This window comes from Topomyia yanbarensis, chromosome 1 (assembly GCF_030247195.1).
Source record: "Topomyia yanbarensis strain Yona2022 chromosome 1, ASM3024719v1, whole genome shotgun sequence".
Lineage (NCBI taxonomy): Eukaryota > Metazoa > Arthropoda > Insecta > Diptera > Culicidae > Topomyia > Topomyia yanbarensis.
The window spans coordinates 165178053-165197531 of record NC_080670.1 but is presented as its reverse complement, the minus strand read 5'-3'; the positions used below and the strand labels follow the sequence as shown (position 1 = coordinate 165197531).

The following is a 19479-nucleotide window of genomic DNA, read 5'->3' as shown; positions in this document are numbered from 1 at the left end:
TATTTTCAGTTTTCAAATGCCAACTTTCAGTTGAATCTACCGCACCCAAATTTCAAATTCAAAGCCTCCCTCAATCACCTTCAAGTTGGCGGGATTGTCATGATTAAACCGAGCGCCTTCATTTCAAAATGATACTTTTTCATTCACCAACCAAAGCCGGCGTCTGCTCTGTAGTGCCCAGTTAAATGGTGACCTGTTTAGCATCATACACGAACAGTATGAAGTATATTCTGGGTACTTTTGGATTGTCTAGAGATATTAACAAAGTCAATGAAATTGGAAATGAATGGAAAATGATTGAGTAGCTGGTCTGTTTGAATGGCTGAAACAACGAACAACTGCCATTTGAAAATAGTAGCTCAAGCAAACCTGTTGAAAATTATCAGCTCTGGCTAGGAATATCTCGTTTGAATCACGACAAAGCTGAAAGCTAAATGGTTCACGAAACGGTAGCAAAATGGCTTGCGTGAATTTACCGCCGGATATTGGTGTTCGGAGTGGATTTTACAATCAAATATTGGTGTTCGGAGCTAAATGGTTCAAGTAGGCAAAGGATCCAAATCGCTTAACGTATGAAAAGAACGACGGAACGCTAGAGGAAAGCTGGGAGCTAAACGCTTCAAAGGTCCAATAATCTCATAGACCAAGCGAAGCTCCAAAAACCGGAAAACCCGCTCTGCGAAAACCGATGAAAAGAAAGAGGAGCGAAGAAAGCATCGTGAAGATAGTTTCATTCAACACCAAATTCGTCGTATCGCCATTGTAAACGATCGCGGCTATTCTGAAGCTTGATTATGACTTATATAACGTCATACGAATCAGCCTAATAGGTCTTCGGAAAGCCATGTTCAAGCAATATCTGCAACAGTTTTACTTCGATTCGTTTCACTGAATCGTACGCTGCCTGGAAATCCACAAATAGGTGGGGTGTTCGCAAGTTGTATTTCTGAAGTTTTTCTACAATTTGTTACAGAGTCAATTGTTTATTGTTCTACTCGAATCATGCATTGATATTCGCGAACAATGGAATTTGGCACAGTTTGCTAAAAAGAACACGGAGGAGTTCGTTATAGGCGGTATTTAGGATCATTATAAGTACCTGTTGAAAATCGCCAAATCGTGCATTTGATTATACTGTACCCTCAATTCATAAACATTTTGGTTAACGAAACACTGTTGTAGGTCCTATTTTCCGGAGAAAATCTAGAATAAAAATATGAAACCAGTTTAATACCCAAATTAGTATTTTCATTCACAATCAATAACAATAATATTAAACCAAAAGTAAAATATTGTTGAATCATCTTGATAATAGAATTACCAAAAATAAATTAAAAACATCGCGAAGCTCTCTGACTTTCAATTCGTGACGCTAATGGTTGATATACGACTTTGAACTAACTCGACTTATACGTGTTCAAATTTCAAGTCATTGTATTTTCCTAAGGTTAAATGGAAATCGTTTCAAACTTCAATAAGTGTCTCATTACTTTATAATGAACAAAAAATCATGATTATTTTAATATTAAAAATGAAAAATTTCGAGCGTTTTCTGAACTCGTGTGAAAATTGGAAATGGCGCTTATACGACTTTGAATATCAACCCTTCACAGATTCTCATAACAGCAAAAATAATGCCTATAGCAGGAAAAAAATGGACAGGTTCTATTTTTTTTCGATCCCAATTCCCGTCGAAACCAATAAGGGATCATCCATAAATGACGTAGTTTGTATTTGTAGGAGTTTTGTATTTTGTGATGATGTGTGACGACAAGGGGTCATATCATGCTACGTAGCTTTTTTTAAAGGGGAATAGAATAGAGTTTTAAAAAAAAATTACGGTGGCAAGTGGGGGGCAGGGTTACCGTCAAGCTACGTAATTACCAGGGGGTATTTAGAAGTTTGTGACGAAATGCTACGATGGAGGAGGGGGTGTTAAAAATCGCTCAAAAATGCTACGTCATTTATGAATGGTCCCTAATAAATTTATCACCGTAACAGCAAACAATCCAGCCTGGTCGGAACTCCCAATGTAGTCTTCTGGGTATACCGGTTTAGAAGTATAGTCTTAAACCAGTAGGTTCAAAATGATTTAAATATTAGAGTTAAAAATGTATACCTAAATTTCATAAAAATCCAAGGCTACGCATACTACGAGCCACGTCATGACACATATGACGTGCTTTCTATTCCGTCTGTCACATACGATTGTTTCGGAAATAAGTCGTACCGCGTATATTTATAGATTCGAGGGATTTTGATTTTTAACTTTGAGAGTAATTTATTACCAACTTTACCTGATTAAGAAGCCGAAACCTAAATCGAATAACCTAACTCTATTCCTGTAGCAAATAACACGAGGATAGAATATTATTGAATTGACCTTTAGGGGTTTTTCAGTTCGATTTCAATTTCAGTTAGCTCAGTCCAAACCAAAACGCAACAAACTAGAATTAAAAGAACTAAACTAGAACTAGAAGAAGAGTGCTCCAAAAATTTTATGATAGTTCAAAGAAATCTAGCCAAAATTGACAATAAATTATTGTTTCCCAATTTCGCACGCATACTGTGGATCAAACGGTACTTGTGTGAGTCTGTCAACGAATTTTGGCATCCACTAGCACACAGTAGCCCTAATATGAAGGTATGCTGATGAGAAACTATGAGGCAAAATTACCACGTTGCAATTCTCCAGAATACTGATAATTGCGAATTATAATTAGCGGATGCAGTAGAGAAATTTACACGTAAAAATAGTTCTAGCCTTTAAATCTTTTGTTACCTTTTCTATTCCCTTTATAATATGACTCTTTTTAGTAACCTTGGGATTAACACGTCATACTGAAATGAATCATCTTTGTGATGTGATGCTGTATCCCTTTCATCGAATGGACCCCGAATGGTCTTACAACGGTCCTGTATCTCGTCCTTGTTGTAATATTAAAATAAATGAAACAGGTAACTATAATTTTTATGTCACGTACGTCCGAGTTGATTGTTGGAAAATATCGGAAATCCAGAGCTTCTGTGCTTGGCTAATCGAGACATCATTCGGTACCAGCCAGTTGCTTTAGGCGTTCACATATGTTGTGTGAACTGTTTGGATTTAGTGTCTAACTGGCGCCAAATTTGGGGTTAGTTTGGATATATCGTCTAACGCGCAGTAAGTTGGTGCCAGTTACTGACGAGTGGAACATGAATCATCCATATCCAACTTTTCATCGGATATCCATAAAAAAATAAATAAAAAAACGCGTCGAAAATAATGATGCATACCTTAATTGAATTATTTTCAATTTTCAAAAAAACTCAGTCCCAGATTGTGAAGTATAGTATGTTCAATACCAAGAATTTTTTCATCTAAAAATTTACGTTCAGGAAATCGGCGCTGAAATAAAACCGTTGAAACAAAAAAAAACTCCATTATGTATATGGAAAAATCGCACATTCTCTGATCCCCATGCAATAAGCAGCTGCTATTCGAAAGACGCTATCTATCCGGTTGCCCTTGCACACAGTGTGCAGTGTGCCGTAAGCTGCTTATGCTTATGTCCTCGATTCCTGCGACGTTGTCATGTGTGTCTCAGGCTGCAGCGCGGAATGCCATATATTTATGCATAAAAATAAGTGGATTATAAATCCATTTTCCCGCCCCACGGTAGCCCCGTTCCCCAACGAACCTCCGATAAGGTGCAATATTGCATAAAATGCAATTCATCGTGCGCGGAATAAATTTCGTTTTGATTGATGGATTCGCGAACATGCCGGCCGCCACACCATTCCCTTCGGTTCGTTTGCGGAGGGTGGTAGCCATTGTATACCAGGGGGCACATCACGTCGATAATCTACTTTCAGAGAAATCAATATTTCCTGTTGAAATCACATCGCCAACGGAAAAGCCCCATTCCTTTTTTGGTCAGCTAGCCGCGCGCCAGGGGGGCGAACGGGAATTATTGTGTAAATCTCTAACTGTTTGATGCTGCTGCGGCATAAAATAATCGGATCGGCGATTTTTTCCACCGCAGTGCACAAACTTCAACTGATTCCGCATTGCGCACCGTTTTCGGCTATTGTTTTTGTTCTTCGATGAACAACGGGTTGTTCCGCGGCGTGGCTTGAGATATATGTACCGTAATTAACGACTGTCAGGCTAATTGGTTTAGTATTGATTACACTGAATTAAGGCTCAAGAAAACCCATTGTGGACTAACTATAATACTATGTTTGCCTAGAATCACGTTCCGAAAATGAAATTCCACACAATTCAAATCATTTTTCAACGAGTGCCGTCAAGATTGACCCACACCCGGAGCAGCGGCAAAATTTTCTCACAAATAGCTAGCGAAAAAGCAATTAGGACAATGTGCTCACTGAACCGAAAGGCCGTTCCGGCCGGTGCGGGAACGGATAGAGATTCTTTTCTTATTCAAATCACCCGGACCGAAGTGAAAAGCACTCGACGTCGGGGATCTTTTCCCCCTTACACAAGTGAAGTCGGGGGCCCCCGTATAATGTGCTACGCCCTTAAATGCAACGGAAACATTTTCTTTTATTGATTTTCATTTTCTTTTGAAGTGGCATTTCATGGCAAATGGATCCTTTTACGTTTTTCGGAACAGCTCCCAAGGCCTAAGGGACATTGTCGACGGGCTTTAATGATGGCACCGTCCGAATCTGGTTGCGGAGGAGTCAGATTCCAGAGAAGAAGCAAATTTGTCTCCTGGCTGGTTTGTTGGGGGTGACTAAAATAATTACGGTACGACAGTGCCTGCTGCCTACTGCCAGCTAGGAACACGAAAACGCCTGAGACGCCGCAGGCATTGTGAACAAATTGAATTTAATTACAGTTGCTTTACACCCGGCTGTTGTGAAATTAAAAGCAGAAGACACTACTGTCAGTGCCAGGGAACGTTGGTGTCAAATCCACTTTGGACTGCGTTCTTAATTGGTCGGAGAAAATCGATTCCGAGTTCGCATGTAGTTAAAATGAAAAAGGGCCTTACCATACTCCTCACACAGAATTTACAATGATGTTTGGTAGTTTGGTCTGTCTGGTGGTTCAGAGGATACGGTGCTAGTCGCTTAAGCCATTTGACGTATGTTCGAGTCTCAATCAGGAAAGATGGCTTAGTAGTCAGTATTCTTCTGAGTTCGGTTCCAACTTATATCAGTTCCTACAACAGTTGGGGTTAAAAACTGACTTAGTAAGAACCAGATGCGAATCCTATTTTTCTCTGAGGAAACTTAACTAAACACAAACTTCTTACGGTTAAGTAGTTACCGATCACGTCCGCCGAGGCCATTCATTCACCTAACTTTCACTAGTGGACACCAATTTCCGGTAGCAGTAATTAACGCAAATCAAATTGCGTCCAGCCATTATCTGCCATCTGATATTGCTGTTAATTAAAATAAATTACTCTCCAGTTAATTTATTGCTTCATCCCGTTCGCCCACGAGCCAACAACGGTTTGCCGCATCCAGTGAACTTATTCAATTCGCTATTTCCAGATGGTTTTGACTGTGATTCTGTGACAAAAAATGTGCACTCTCTCTCTCTCTCGCTCTCGTCCCAGGAAGGTAGTAGGACCTGTGGGACAATTTTAAATAATTAATAACCCGATAGAACTGAAAATAACACCTGTCCCAGTTCGGAACAAATTCCCTTAAGGTTTGACCTTTGATTCACTCAATTCTCGCTTGTCGGCAAACTAGTAAACAACTTGATTCGGGTGAGATCTAAATCTACGACACACGTTACCCGCTTCTCTATTCAACCATCATCAGTGTTGCTTTTCGAGGGGTATCCCGAGGGTCACTTAAACGCACGCAACAACTCCGACTCCGCACGCACGTTTTTTTTCTCCGTCTCTAACTCAGGATCGTCGACCACCGGAAACGTACGTTTGCGTCTATACGAATGTGCGTCGGTAAGATTGTAAATATTTGCTCCCATCAGACCGAGTGTCCTTTTTTCCACGGTTTTGTGGCGTGCTTCGTTCGTGGTGTGGCGACCAAGGCAGACCGTTATTCTACTTCTGGAGAGACGATCGGGCCTCATAGCCCCTAGTGAACCTTGGGACCATGTTAGGTGTGTGTGTGTTGTTGAGTGGTAATAAAATAGCACTTTCCCACACCCAATCAGAATGGACGTAGATGTGCTATCGGAGCAACCTGGGGTAATTTATCGAATCGGAGTATTTTATTAGCCTGGAATCCCTCCTGACTTACCCGGTAGTAAAATAGATCAGGAAGAAGAAGGTGCCTTCTGACTAATGCGAAGGAAATCACGGCAAGAGCATCTAAGGATAATTGAAAATAGAACCGCTGTGAATAGCTGAATAATACCTAATTATTGCCACTTCTTCCAAAAGAGGGAATCAAGCACGTGTTTTACTTATTGAAACAACAACATATAAAGGTAGAAAGCGAAAACATTGGTAATAAATTGATAGATGGTAACAGGGACGTGTTAAGAGCAATCGGAAAGGGTTCCGAAACTTGCCAGAATGTTGAACAGTTATTCAGAAGTAGTTAATTGAAGTATATATTTTAATCATTCGCTTTTGCAAAATGAGTAAATGGTGTTGCTAAACCACAGCCCAGCAGTATCGCTTCGTTAGATAAGGCTGCTAACAGAGTGGCGGCTCGAAAGCAGGATCAGATACTGATATTAGGATGCGTGATGCGAGAACCCTACTTAGAGCTGGCATTGCGGTCGGCTTTTGGAGTCAGACACCATAACTTCGATTTTCTGTGCAAAATTTACTTCCAAAAAGAACAAAAATTAAACCAATGTACGTGTAAATGTACATCAACCATCTTGGATATAGTTGCATTTTTGTGTTTCAATAACTAGCACCATCTTGGGGCCAATTAGACGATAAATCCAAACTAGCACCAAATTCTTTTTTAACTCGTTTATTTGACACGGCTAACAGCGGTAAATTAGTTCTGGAGTTTGCTTTTCGACTTCATCTCATCAGTGTCCGACACTAACTTAATGACAGAACTATTAAGCTAGCGCCGAATTGACACTAGCTCCAAAAACGAAAAAACTATTGACGAATTTCGCACCAACTCGAACAAATGTTGGCAGCACCCTGTCAGATTTTAATGAAACTTTCTGTATATGAAGACTTTGTCACAAAAAACCACTTTGCCTACTTTGTTTTTCCAAAAATGATCTAGACTGTCTTTTCAAAAGGGTCAAACTTTTTTGACCAATTTTTCCAATGGTATAGCCATTCTAAAAATGACAAATCATACAAAAAAAAATGTTGTAGGAGTAATTTTCTCCAAAAATTATTTTTTAAAAAAATATTGAAAAAATTCTTGATCGACTCTTATACTGAATAAAATTGATTTTAAAAATTTAAAATCGAGTTACAAAAAACTCCATTTTTGATTTGGATCAAAAATTCAAGTTGACCACTTTCAAGAAAAAAAAGTTATTTGAAAATAACTTTTCCTTGTCCAAACTGAATTTTTGTTTCAGGATATTTTTGTCGAAAACTAAACCAATGAAAGTCATAATCATCTCAGAATCTAATTTCCCAACTGCTAGTTGCCTGATACATACAAAAAGTATCAGTAACGAATTTGGTATTTGTTTGGCATATTACCCTGGTTACCTGTACCTTATCTGCATCAATACTCATTTTACCGAATAACAGTACTATAAAACTAGGGCCTTAAAGCAGTCTAGTAACAACAGTTGTGAAGAGCATTCATGTAAACTTATCATTATGGATCAATTGTATTAATCAAAGTTAAACAGTATCAAGTGCTGTGCAAAGATAAACAATCCGAAGTGTAATCGTAATAATTTACGTCTGGAAGTCGCCATCTTGGATTTAAACATGGCGTCAGACATAAATTTCTGGCACCTACTCGTCAAGACTATTCCGAAAATACCGAGTCAGTCTAGATTCTAGACTGTGAACTCTGGATTCTGCACTCTTCACACCGGGTTCTGGCCTCGCTATTCTGTGCTATGGATTCTGGGGTCTTGATTCTGGACTCTGGAATCCGAACTCTAGACTCTGAAGTCTGGACTATGAACTCTGGACTTTGGTTTCTGGACGCTTGGCTCTCCCCTCGGGACTCTGGATTCTGGGTCTATGGACACTGAACTTTAGATTCTGGACTCTTCACTCTCATCGCTGGTGTTGGATGCTTGGCGCTGGCCTCGAATTTCTGTACTATGCACTTTGGTATCTGGGGTCTTGATCCTTTACTCTGGAATCTGAACTCTAGACTCTAGACTTTGAACTTTAGGCTCTACACTCTATGGATTCTGGACTGTGGGGTCTCCCCTTGGACTCTGGATTCTGGTCTCTAGGCTCTGTGCTCTGAACTCTGGGCCCTGAAATTAGGACACTGGACTCAGTATTTTGGGCTGAGGACTCTAGGCTCTGGACTCAGGATTCTCAGGACTCTGTTCTCTGCAATCTGAACTCGGGACTCTGCATTCTTAACTCTGAATTCTGAGCTCTCGCCTCAAGATTCTGTGCTATGGGCTTTGGGTCTTGATTCTGGACTTTGGATTCTGAACTGAGGACTCTGAACTCTAAACTCTGGACTATGCACTCTGCACTTGGGACTCTGGATTCTGGACTCCGGACTCTGGGCTCTCTCCACGGGACTCCGGGTTCTGGTCGCTGGGCTATGGCGTCTAAACTCTGGATTATCGAATCTGGACTCTTAGCTCTGGAATCTGGACTCTAAACTCTGATCTCACTATTTTGGGTTAGGGGCTCTGAACTTTGGGCTCTGGGCTCTGGATTATGTACTGAGGACTCTGGGCTCAGTATTTTGGAATAAGAGCTCTAGACTCTGGTTTCTGATCTCTGGGCACCAAACTCTAGATTTTTGGCTCTGCGCTCTGGACTCTGAGCTCGGAACTCTGAAATCTGGACTCTGAGCTCTGGGTACTGAACAATGGGTACTGATCGCTGCGCTGTAGACTCTGTACTCTGCATTCTCGACACTGAACTCTGGATTCAGTACTCTAGACACGCCTCAGCATTTTGGGTTAAGGACACGCCACTCTGAATTCTCGTCTCTCTCTCTCCTCAGGACTCTGGACTCTGGGCTATGGAGTCTGGAGTTTGGGTTCTCTCCTCGGGATTCTGGGTTCTGGTCTCTGGGCTATGGGCCCTGTATAAAAATATATTGAAAAAAACTCAGGCTGGACAAAAAAAATTTCAAATAATTTTTTTTATCAAGCAACATTTTTTCCTTGAAAGTGCCTAAGTTGAATTTTCGACGGTAGGTAGGGAACATAATTACCTACCTTGGAACAAAATTTCATCCAAATCAAAGATGGTTTTTTTTTTGTAAATCGACTTTAAATTTTTAAAATCGCTTTTTTTCAGTGTAGGAGTCGATGAGGAATTTTTTCAATATTTTTATTCAAAAATTTGACTATTTTTATTCAAAAATTTGACTAATTTTGTGAAAATCACTTCTGCAACATTTTTTTTGTAGGATTTCCCATTTTTAGACTATAGCCATTTGAAAAAAATTGGTAAAAAAAAAATTTGACCCTTTTCAAAAGACAGTCTAGATCATTTTTGGAAAATCAAAGTCTTTATGTATAAAAAGTTTCATTAAAATCTCTAAATACGTGTTGTTCATTTTGATAAAAACTCTTTTTTCTCCATTAAAGAGAAAATTGTTTAAAATCAGCTTTACGGATAAAGAGCACAAAATCTATAACTAAATTAGTCATGGAATTTGCGTTTTGGCTTCGTCTTATAAGAATCCGTAACGTCTCTTGCCGTTACGGGTTTTCCGATACATGTTTTTTTAAGTAGAATACTTCTAACGTTTCAATATAGGGGCCCCCTTTTATGGGAAAATCGACCAGAATTTTGCCCGAGTTCTTCAATGTGAATATCTGCCGTTGGACAGAGTAAAAAAACTTGATTTTTGGGCTATCTGAGTGGGAATGAATGCATGTGCACAACAGTTTTGTAACTAATTCCGTAGAATGTACAATTACGAAAATAAATGATAGATTTTATGAAAGCAGTAATTATCTGCGCAATGATTGGTCCGTACAATTCGACCAAGTAGCAAGCGCACAGTGGGACCAATCCAAAAAAGTGGGACGAAACCTGTTTGAGGCCTTAGATTTTAGAGCCAGCATTTTTTTGATAGGATATGTCGAAGTGGCAGCACTGGCGAATCGCCCGGACGTGTTGTCGTTAACGTCCAATATTCTTTAAAGTTTTTCAGTGATATACAAAATATCCAACAGAAAAATGAAATCAATCGTTTAGTAGGTAGTTTTTCCTGTTGAGTTACGTGTAAGTAGGTTAAAATATCACGAGAAATGTGTGATTTTGCTTAGAAATTTGTCGTCAAAACTTTGCCATTGAAGTATGTGAAGCAAGACGTGAAAAAATACGCCCGTTCGTTCTGCTTAGCGCCTGCAGCGCCTCCTGGACCTTAGTAGCTGATGCAACAATTTCACGGATGGAGAAGAATTCTTCACAGAAATTTCATGAATTTATTTATTCAGAGCTGGTGAGATCGTTCCATTTTTGAAAGCTTATCTACCTTCTTAAATATTTTCCTTTTTGTAAAAACGTACCAGAATCAAAAATATTTTTCATTCTGGAAGTGCGAATATATTGCAAATATCCAATTTATACGTGGATGTATGCGAGCGGGGCTTAATGTATATGAAGCCAGCCTCAGAATGTACGTGTAGGAACAGGCATTCTTGAAATGGGTCGTTGGATGTACAATAGAGCTATCGCCTTTCATTTCCAGGGCTAAACATGTGTACATCTATCGTTGAAAACAAATGTATCATTACATAGATGCAGACAAGTTTCTTTCATAAAAGCACTGCCGGACAGTAGGAAATGGATTGTATACACACACAGCATTTTTTCGTAGGATATGTTCACAATGCAACTTTTTAAATAAAATATTTTTTGCTTAGATTAAAGTAGAGTACCCATAAAAAAAAAATTTTGTAGGGTAAATGTCTTCTGCAAAGTTGTAGAATATTATGTTTTGAATAATTTTCCTTAACAACCTACAGACATCAAACCTCATTTTGAGGCAAAATTGTTATTTTTTTTTGAAAATATGATCCAAAAATTAGTATTGACGACTTTTCCATGCTAAAACCTAAATTGATTAATTTAATATGTTTTATATTGCATATTATATTTGCATCAATATTTTGAGTTTTAATACTATTTTTCAACTAAATTTGCATTATTTTCTACAAAGGTTTCTGTTTTCATGTGCTCTTTCGGGTAACCTAACTTTGACCACAGAGAACAGACGTCCATCTTCAGCATTCAACTTGTGTGAAATCTCTAACGGTTTCGAAGGTAGTTTGGATATCTAAACCAGGTGCGCTACTGTCGTCATGTTTTTTTGTGGCTGAGTGCGACAGCATTGACAGCGGTTATTCCTCTACCCAGTCAAACTAGTCCGGAACCGATTCGGACTTCCAGCATGAATTCCAGCTCAAATGCGTCAACCGATAGAGTCGGAATCGGTTGTTTTCTTTGAGCTAGATTCCATGCAGAATCCATCCAGGATTTCGAACCGGTTCCGGAATCGATTTGACGGATAGTTGGGATAGGTTGGTGTGGCGGCGCTAGTGTTTTTAGTATATTAATTCAAATGTTTACACATGTTTTTTAAATATTTTTGTTCGATCATGGATGTCTGTTCTCTGTGCTTTGACTATTCCGGTATTCTATTATTTCAAGAATAAATTTAATATTACATAGGAACAGAATATAGTGGGACTAATTGTTTGAGTTTTCATGTACGACGGTTTATAACATAAAATGTTTTTATATTATTTTTAATTTATATACTTCATTAAATAATAACAAAATATTATGGAAAAGATTTTAACGACATTCAATTAGCTAGAGATTACTGGGTAGGGAAAGTTAGGAAAATTAGAGCCATAGTACTCAAGTGAGAGCAAGGATGTGAAGTAAACAGATCGGAAAACTAGAAGTGGCAGGGTTATTAGAACAGGCTTAATATCGTACGGGCTTAATCTTTGTCTTCTGTTAATGAGGGTCGAGCTTAGGCAGAATAACTACGAATCATCACATAGTCGAAGTAAAAAAAGGAAAAAAAATATGGAAAAGTTTAAAAAAAATAATACAAATTTGGATTTAAACTACCAACGAACAACAATAGCGGCTCAAAAAAATCTATAATACGTATAAGGCATTTAAAAAAAAATGTTCCAAATATATTATTTTCCGACTTTGCTGCTTTGATTTCAAGTGTGTGCTGGCGATGGGGTGGTTTGGTATGAGAGAACCACGCTTTCTTGCTCTTTAAATTTGGTTTGGCGTCCGGCGCGTTCAGATAAATTCACTACGGCGCGCGTTCCAGAGTGCACAGCGGTGTATACATTGAAGTGTGCTCTTTGGTGCGTTTTCCTCTGACATGCGGTAGTGTAGGTGCGATAAACGATTTGATAAGCACTGGTCGTTGCATTGTGTAAAGGAGATGATGTTGGCTTATAGGATTCTGATATTAAAAGTTTCTGATATATGTTGATTTGATACGAATTGCTTCGTAAATCTTACGAGTTTGTGGAGTATTATTACACTACCCCAGCAATCTTAAAGTACTCGGTCCTCGGGGTAATATGCTTTATGCTGCTATAAACACAGTATTATAACGATCCGTAGAACTAGTTTAATTGTATAACGGGTTTATGTATGACGGGATTTGTGCACCCACAAAAATGACTAAATGACTTAAAGTTAATTTTACTTATTTTTTTGTGAATTTGGCGGCTCAACAAGTGAAATGCTTCATTAAAAGAAATGTCCTGGTACTATATTAGTTGTCGCTTATTATCATACGTGACAACTGCAGGGTTATAGCGAATAACCCACACTAAGAAACCTAAGAATGATGACATTCCACGCGCAAATGCCCTTCTACTGGTTTTTAACTGGTGTGGGGTGGGTTTAATACACAGTGGGTCCAAAAAGTATTTGTTATCCGATTCTGAAAATTGGAATAATTTCCGGTTCTTTGGCAAAAACCGCATCAAAAACGATTAAACAGTAAAAAAAAGTTCTGGCCAATTGAACGTCGATTTTGGTGTATCGAAGAGGGCTTGGTAGTTTGAAGGTTAATTTGCTTTATTTGTGCATACCATGCTTTTAACTGGCCTTTTTCTAAAATTATGCTAGACGAATATATTTTGATCAGACTATACTGCCGTTCTACGCATAATTGTTCCATGCATATAGGGAATCTCATAGAACATGGGACAAATATGCTTATAACGGCAGTATATGTGTAATTAAAAATTCAATATTCGCAAATTGATAGATCCTTTCTAAAATCATAAAACAATCTTGCAGAAAGCCATAGATGTTTGAATATTTTCCATTTCAAGGGGGGAGAAAAAATCAACTTTCTGTTTCAACGGCAATCGGCATTGATTTAAGATTCGAACGGCCATAAAACATCAGCACCGGATAGTCCACCACGAGCCGGCAGGGGTTCCTCCAAAAGATTTTGTAGATGTGGATCGGCGACACATCGAGTTGGGCGTTTTATTTTATTTTCGATGTTCTGTATCACCTTGAAGTCGCATCAAACCATCTTTGGTGTAAGCAGAAGAGGATACTTATGAGAATGACAAAAAAAGGCAATTAAATTTGTATAATAATGGTTTTCAAGAACGTTTATACAAGAAATATTTAGAGGAGATCACGGCTTGTCAGTACATCTCGAACCGGGGCTTTGAGTGATCTTCCGCGAGCCCGAAGGAAATCCACTAGTCGAGATCTGACAGAAAAATACTCGGCGCATGCCCAGACAATATGTTCGATATCGTGATAACCGTCGACACTAGCGCAGATACCGCTATTCGCGAGCCCAATACGTCGAAGATGAGAGTCTGATATGCGGTGATTGGGAATGAGCCGAGACATACAGGAATGAAATACCGACCCACATCCATTCCTCTGAACCAAGGTTTCGGTGATACCTTCGGGATATCACAATATAGTCATCATCATAACATCTTGTAACTTATATCATAGCCGAGGCGATCTCAGCTAGTTATCAAATATCCACTAAAATACCCGCATGAATTATTGTGATCTCTTTTTTGAAAAGATGCTCCAAAATATGGATTAGGTGCAATTTTTCGACTGAGAAGCGAGTTTTGAATACGTTGATTGTCTATGAAACACAGAATTGCTCACTGAAAAATCGCATACATTTCGATATTGGCAGAAAATGTATTTTCGAGAATGCGCAGAGTTTAGACCAAAACTCAATATGATTATTTACGAGAGTAGCATTTGGACCAGTAAAAAAAATATATGAAAATATCGTTTTTCGTTCGTTTCTGGCAGGTTAAAATATGTTTTTATGAGCACTTGATTTTCGTTGCATTGTTAATTATATGAATAGCATCCAAACAAGGTTGGAAATAGGGTTCGCAGAACCGATCCTTTTTGGCGAGAACCGGTACTACGGCACTGAAGCCCTCAGCACCGGTAAAGTACCGGTACACGAATATTTAAAAAAAAACGAAAAAAGTTTCAAACTAAAATTGAATGCTCAGACTGATGATCTTATTCTCAGCTGATTGATTTGTGCTGATCAAAAACTGTTTTTAATTGCTTCGGAATGGAAATACACATTTCACAGAAGATATTTTTCGTATAAGGGGACCTTCTTTTATTTCGAAATCTAGGCCATTTTGAAATCAATAACTGCTAAGTAGTGCGACTTTCGTCTACTTGAGCAGATGGTAAATTAACTATTAACAACAGTAAATCAAAGCGAGAATGGCAGTAAATCCGAGCAGGTTAATCGCATTTTCTCTGTTGCTTTTCTGAAAATTGGTTTCGACCTTTATGTCGTTTGCCTACTATTCTCTAATGCATATCGAGGCTCCTTGGTTTCCTGTAAACTATGGAGTTTTGCTGAATTTTCCGATCACTAATAATTACAAATCACCCCATTTGAAACAGTTCACCAAATCTAAAACTGTTAGCTACTAAATCGCTGTTCGTTCTTTTATAGATAAAGGTTTAAGAGCAAACCAAATACAGACATGACTTAGACCATAGTCTTATTACGCGCCACCCAGTGAATAATGGAAACTAATCAGAATGTCGCAAATAAAACTTTAGCTTCTAGAATTATTATGATGATGGCCCCACCTCATTCCCACACAAAGGTGTTATCTCAACGATTTATCTAGAAGGCAAATTAATATAATTAAACGTTATCTTGCAGACCGATATTTTGAAACAGATCCCCCTGCAGAGTTAACATATTTGTCATAAAAAATTGTATAGTACCGAAAATTCCGGTACTGGCTTTTGTTCAATACCAGTATTACGGTACCAAAAATGGGTCGGTATTCTCGGGATTTTCGGTACCGGCATTACCGGTACCACAACCCTTATATGTACCACATTTCTGCAAAAACCGATACATTCGATAAAGTCGTCATCCGATTTGACGGTTTTCGCGCAGTGATCGCACGCACTGGCCATAATGCGTGCCGATCTGAGAATGCAAACAATGAAATATAGATGGCGCTGCGTTCGGTGGAAAGTTTTGGTGGTTAAGTCACAGAAGTTCACTCAATTAGGCAATCCATTACCGTTTGTTTGACAATTCAGCGGTGGGTTCTGTCAACAAGTCTACTCCTGCGAACAGAAATACTTGTCCGACAAATAACTTTCGTTAGTCCGATTCGTTTGATGTTGGATCGAATCAACGATATTGTCGGACGTCGCACCCCTCGGAGTAACGTCAGAATAAGTAAACAAGAAATAATCAGCTGATCAGAAACGTCTCATGGATTGCCTAATTGCGTTCTTCCGAAGACGGCATATCAAGAAGACTGGCAACTCTGTTCAAATTCTGGAGACAGTAACAGCAGCGCCACTTGCGGGTACAGGTGGTACTCCCCATTGTGATGCACACACACATATACACTTTTACATTAAGCTGTAACCTCGGTCGCTTCTCGTTTGTATGGGGGAAGGAAAGAGATATCAGTCTTCTTAATATGCAGTCTTCGGTTCTTCGCTGGTTTTTTCGCAACACAAAAGCAAACAGGAGACACTTTCACACTGCACAGTAACAATTTTTAAAACAAAATTCTGAGTCGATTAACACGACAAACAACGATAAAAACTTCACTAATCTCGTCAAAAAGTAAAAACAGTTGGAGCGATTTATGTAAACAACCAATCGGTAGGAATACACTGAACCAAAAAAATGAAAGATTTCTACAGGGTCTAGAATTGGATGAGTTCCAAAATCCACAATAGTTTCCGAATCGGTTTTAGAATGCTGTATTAACGAGCGTTTAAGTTTTGCGGGTACCCTTGTATCCTGTTGGCCTAATTTTGATCAAGGTCTATTTTATCCGCTATATAGTGAATTCTTGCAATATGAAGAATGGAGGAATTTCTTAGATTGGGTAAATTCACTTCAAATCCAGTAGTTCCTTCGCTTTCCTGTCAACAGAGGTCCTTCCACGATAAAAATCAAAATAAAAAAACTAAAAGAATGATATTTTCTTTTCTGTATATTATGTTATTAATCTGGTATTTAAATTATCAGAAATTATAAGAAGTTCCCCTGAAAAATACAATTTTGATGGGTTTTTGCTATTATCTTCTGATCGGAATACGATCTAAAGACGGTCCTGATTGAATAACTCGTTGGTTTTCGAACTAGATGTTCCGGTTCCAAACTATATTTTCGAAGTTCACTCTTCCATATTCTTGAAACGCAGCGATTTGAAACAGTAAACTTAATGCAAGACAGCACCCCAAAGACGGCCATATCTAGACCGTGGAAAAGCCGCCAAACTGCTAGCCTGTATGGCGCGGCCATTGTGGAATCTGCAGACCGAGAGGCACACGCACATTTATGCGATAGCCATAAATTTTCTTCCTCACCCTCTCGTCGAACGACTTCAATAGTAGATGCGAGAACAAGATGTGTGTGTCCCGGTTTTCGGTCGCCAACTCCACGGGGCTCTGTCTCTGTCAAATCAAAGTAACACACCCCACCATCGAAGCGGGCGGCGCCCCTCTGCGCTCGAAAAACATTCCCGCGATGATATCATTTCGAATCGACGAAATATGCGAGAATCAAGATAAGAAGAAAAGATTTCCTCTGACAAACGACAAAAAATAAATCTGATTGAAGGGGATGTCACTTCGAGTCCATTAGACGACGACGACGGGATGACTCACTGGACCGAAATGTGTGTGATCTATCTCTATCGGATGGAGAAAGTTGTTATTCATCCGACCAAAAGAAAAAGTGGATGGCGTGTCGTGTGGCGCGTACAAAACAAGTTGCCAATTTGGTTTCCATGTCTAATTGGAGTTGATTGAACAGATAGCTCTCTGATACTGAAATAGGAGAAGATTGTCTTGATTTAAAGAGTTAGAATTCATTCATGGCGCTGTGGCAGTTAGGTCGAGAAAGGGGAACCGATTCAATTGCATCAGTCTGAATCACGAGACAATGAAAGGCAAACTACCTAATCATAATTGTTCCCTATTGTAACAATAAACGCTCGTCAAGTGCTTAAGTTTCAGATGAGGATTCGTAATTGCATACTAAAATTTCCGGTATGGTTTCAATGTTTTAAAGGGGTGCGTCTAAAACAATTCATTAACGGTTGAAAGCCTTTCTAATGAAAATGTCGTTTAGGATGTTTTTGTCATAGCTCTCAGGCACTTTCAGCTTCAAATGAATTTTATTGAAATTGTTATACCATCTATTTCTGATGAACTGAAAATGGGTTTGTAGATGTGGGAATTATACTTCAAGTAATTCATAAGGATCTGTGTTAATTTTTCGTAGATTCTTTATTTTTAAAATAAATACTTTTCTCGACATCTTCTACCAATTGAAAAACTGAGTCAAATAACTTTCACAACCCCAAACGTTTCTGAACTTACCAAACTCCGTTCACAATAAATCATACTTACCCTCGTCGCCTGAGTCTGAGGATGAAAATATTCCGGATTTAATTGAAGTAAAAGCGAAACTACACTCTCTATCTACCCCGAGATCTTCCCTGCGCTTTGTAGGACAAGGACAGTTCTTACGCAAGCCAGTGCATTGTGATATCCTGCAAACATTTACAAAGCAAGCAGCCAAAGAAGCACTTTGAAGGGGGAAAAAGCGCTACGCTAAATTATATTCCGCTGGCATAGTGCACACAATAAAGCAATAAAAACGGATGAGATATCATCGCACTTGCACTATAGAGTTATTAAGGCATCGCGCTGCTATTTCCGTCTGCGCTCTTGCCGTATCGACAACAGGGAGAGTGAAAGTTAGCGAAGGATGTGAACCCCTCGAGCGGATTCGCATTCGCATGTAAATAAAGTCATTAAAGTGGTGTGCATCGATGAATATTTTTTTTATTCAATGAAAATCGCACCATATGACTGCTCCCTGCCTCGCTGGAAAATAGAACAAGTCGGAGCAGCTTTTTTTTTATTAAATTTGTTAATACTTCCAGAGCACAACGAAAATTCATAAAAAAAACCGGAGCAACGGCTGGCGAAACTATTCCGCGCCTAGATAGAACATTTTACGATGTGACATTTTTAATTGAATGTCACCACTTCAATTGTAATTTGAAACGAGAATTTAATTTCTGAATTGCTGCTGCACCAAGCAACCCGATGACACTACTCCGGCTGCCAGCTTGGCCAACACATCCACGGGGGCCTGTGTTCCTGAGAAGGGTTTTAATTTCCTTTTTCAATTTATCAGCTCCCATCTCCGCGGGCGGGAGACGCCAATCTCGCGCGGACATGCCTTAGTTACCACCACCACCACCACCACCATACTTTTGCAGAGTTTGAATTGCATATTCATTTTTTTACTACGGCGCCATCTTTCGGTGTCGCTGCTTGTCTAGTGAAAAATTGCGTTCTATTTTTTATCTCTTTTTTTCTCTCTCTCTATTTTGCAGTTCTACGATCTTATCGAACGGAATCCAATCGCATCGGCGGCGCTGAAGCTGCGAGCGTTGACCATCTTTGCCCCGACCAATCAGGCGTTCCAGCGATATCTCGGCAATAAAACGGTTGTGCTGTATCACATCTGTAAGTATAAAATGCTGGGAAGATCAGTTATTGTTAATTTAGTAAATTAGATATGGAATTTGCGTTTCGAATTCGTCACATCAGAATCCGACACTAACTTAGTGTCTGGACTAAACTAGCGCCGGTTTGACACTAGCTCCATAAACGAAAACACAATTTGTGCTCACCCATCAGTCCTATGTGGGGCAAGAATAGGAAACTATGTTTGGCTTAGCAAGCCAATGTAATATGCATTATGTTGTATTTCTACCTTAATTAAGAACATTTTAGGTAGAGAATCGTATTACTGTGTCTATTATGAATTATAAAAAAAAGATGAATTTTATTGAGACTA

The 19479-nt window shown here is 39.0% G+C and overlaps 1 protein-coding gene across 7 annotated transcripts in view; it reads left to right on the top strand.

Annotated features, from left to right (window-relative positions):
• The window catches only part of LOC131680260 (fasciclin-1), a 613985-nt gene that overhangs the window by 441980 nt on the left and 152526 nt on the right, over window positions 1–19479 (top strand). For all 7 annotated transcript variants that reach the window (XM_058960979.1, XM_058960984.1, XM_058961015.1 and 4 more), the window contains one exon: window positions 19013–19145. In XM_058960979.1, the coding sequence (XP_058816962.1) occupies window positions 19013–19145 (133 nt within the window). The remainder of the gene's footprint in view (window positions 1–19012; window positions 19146–19479) is intronic.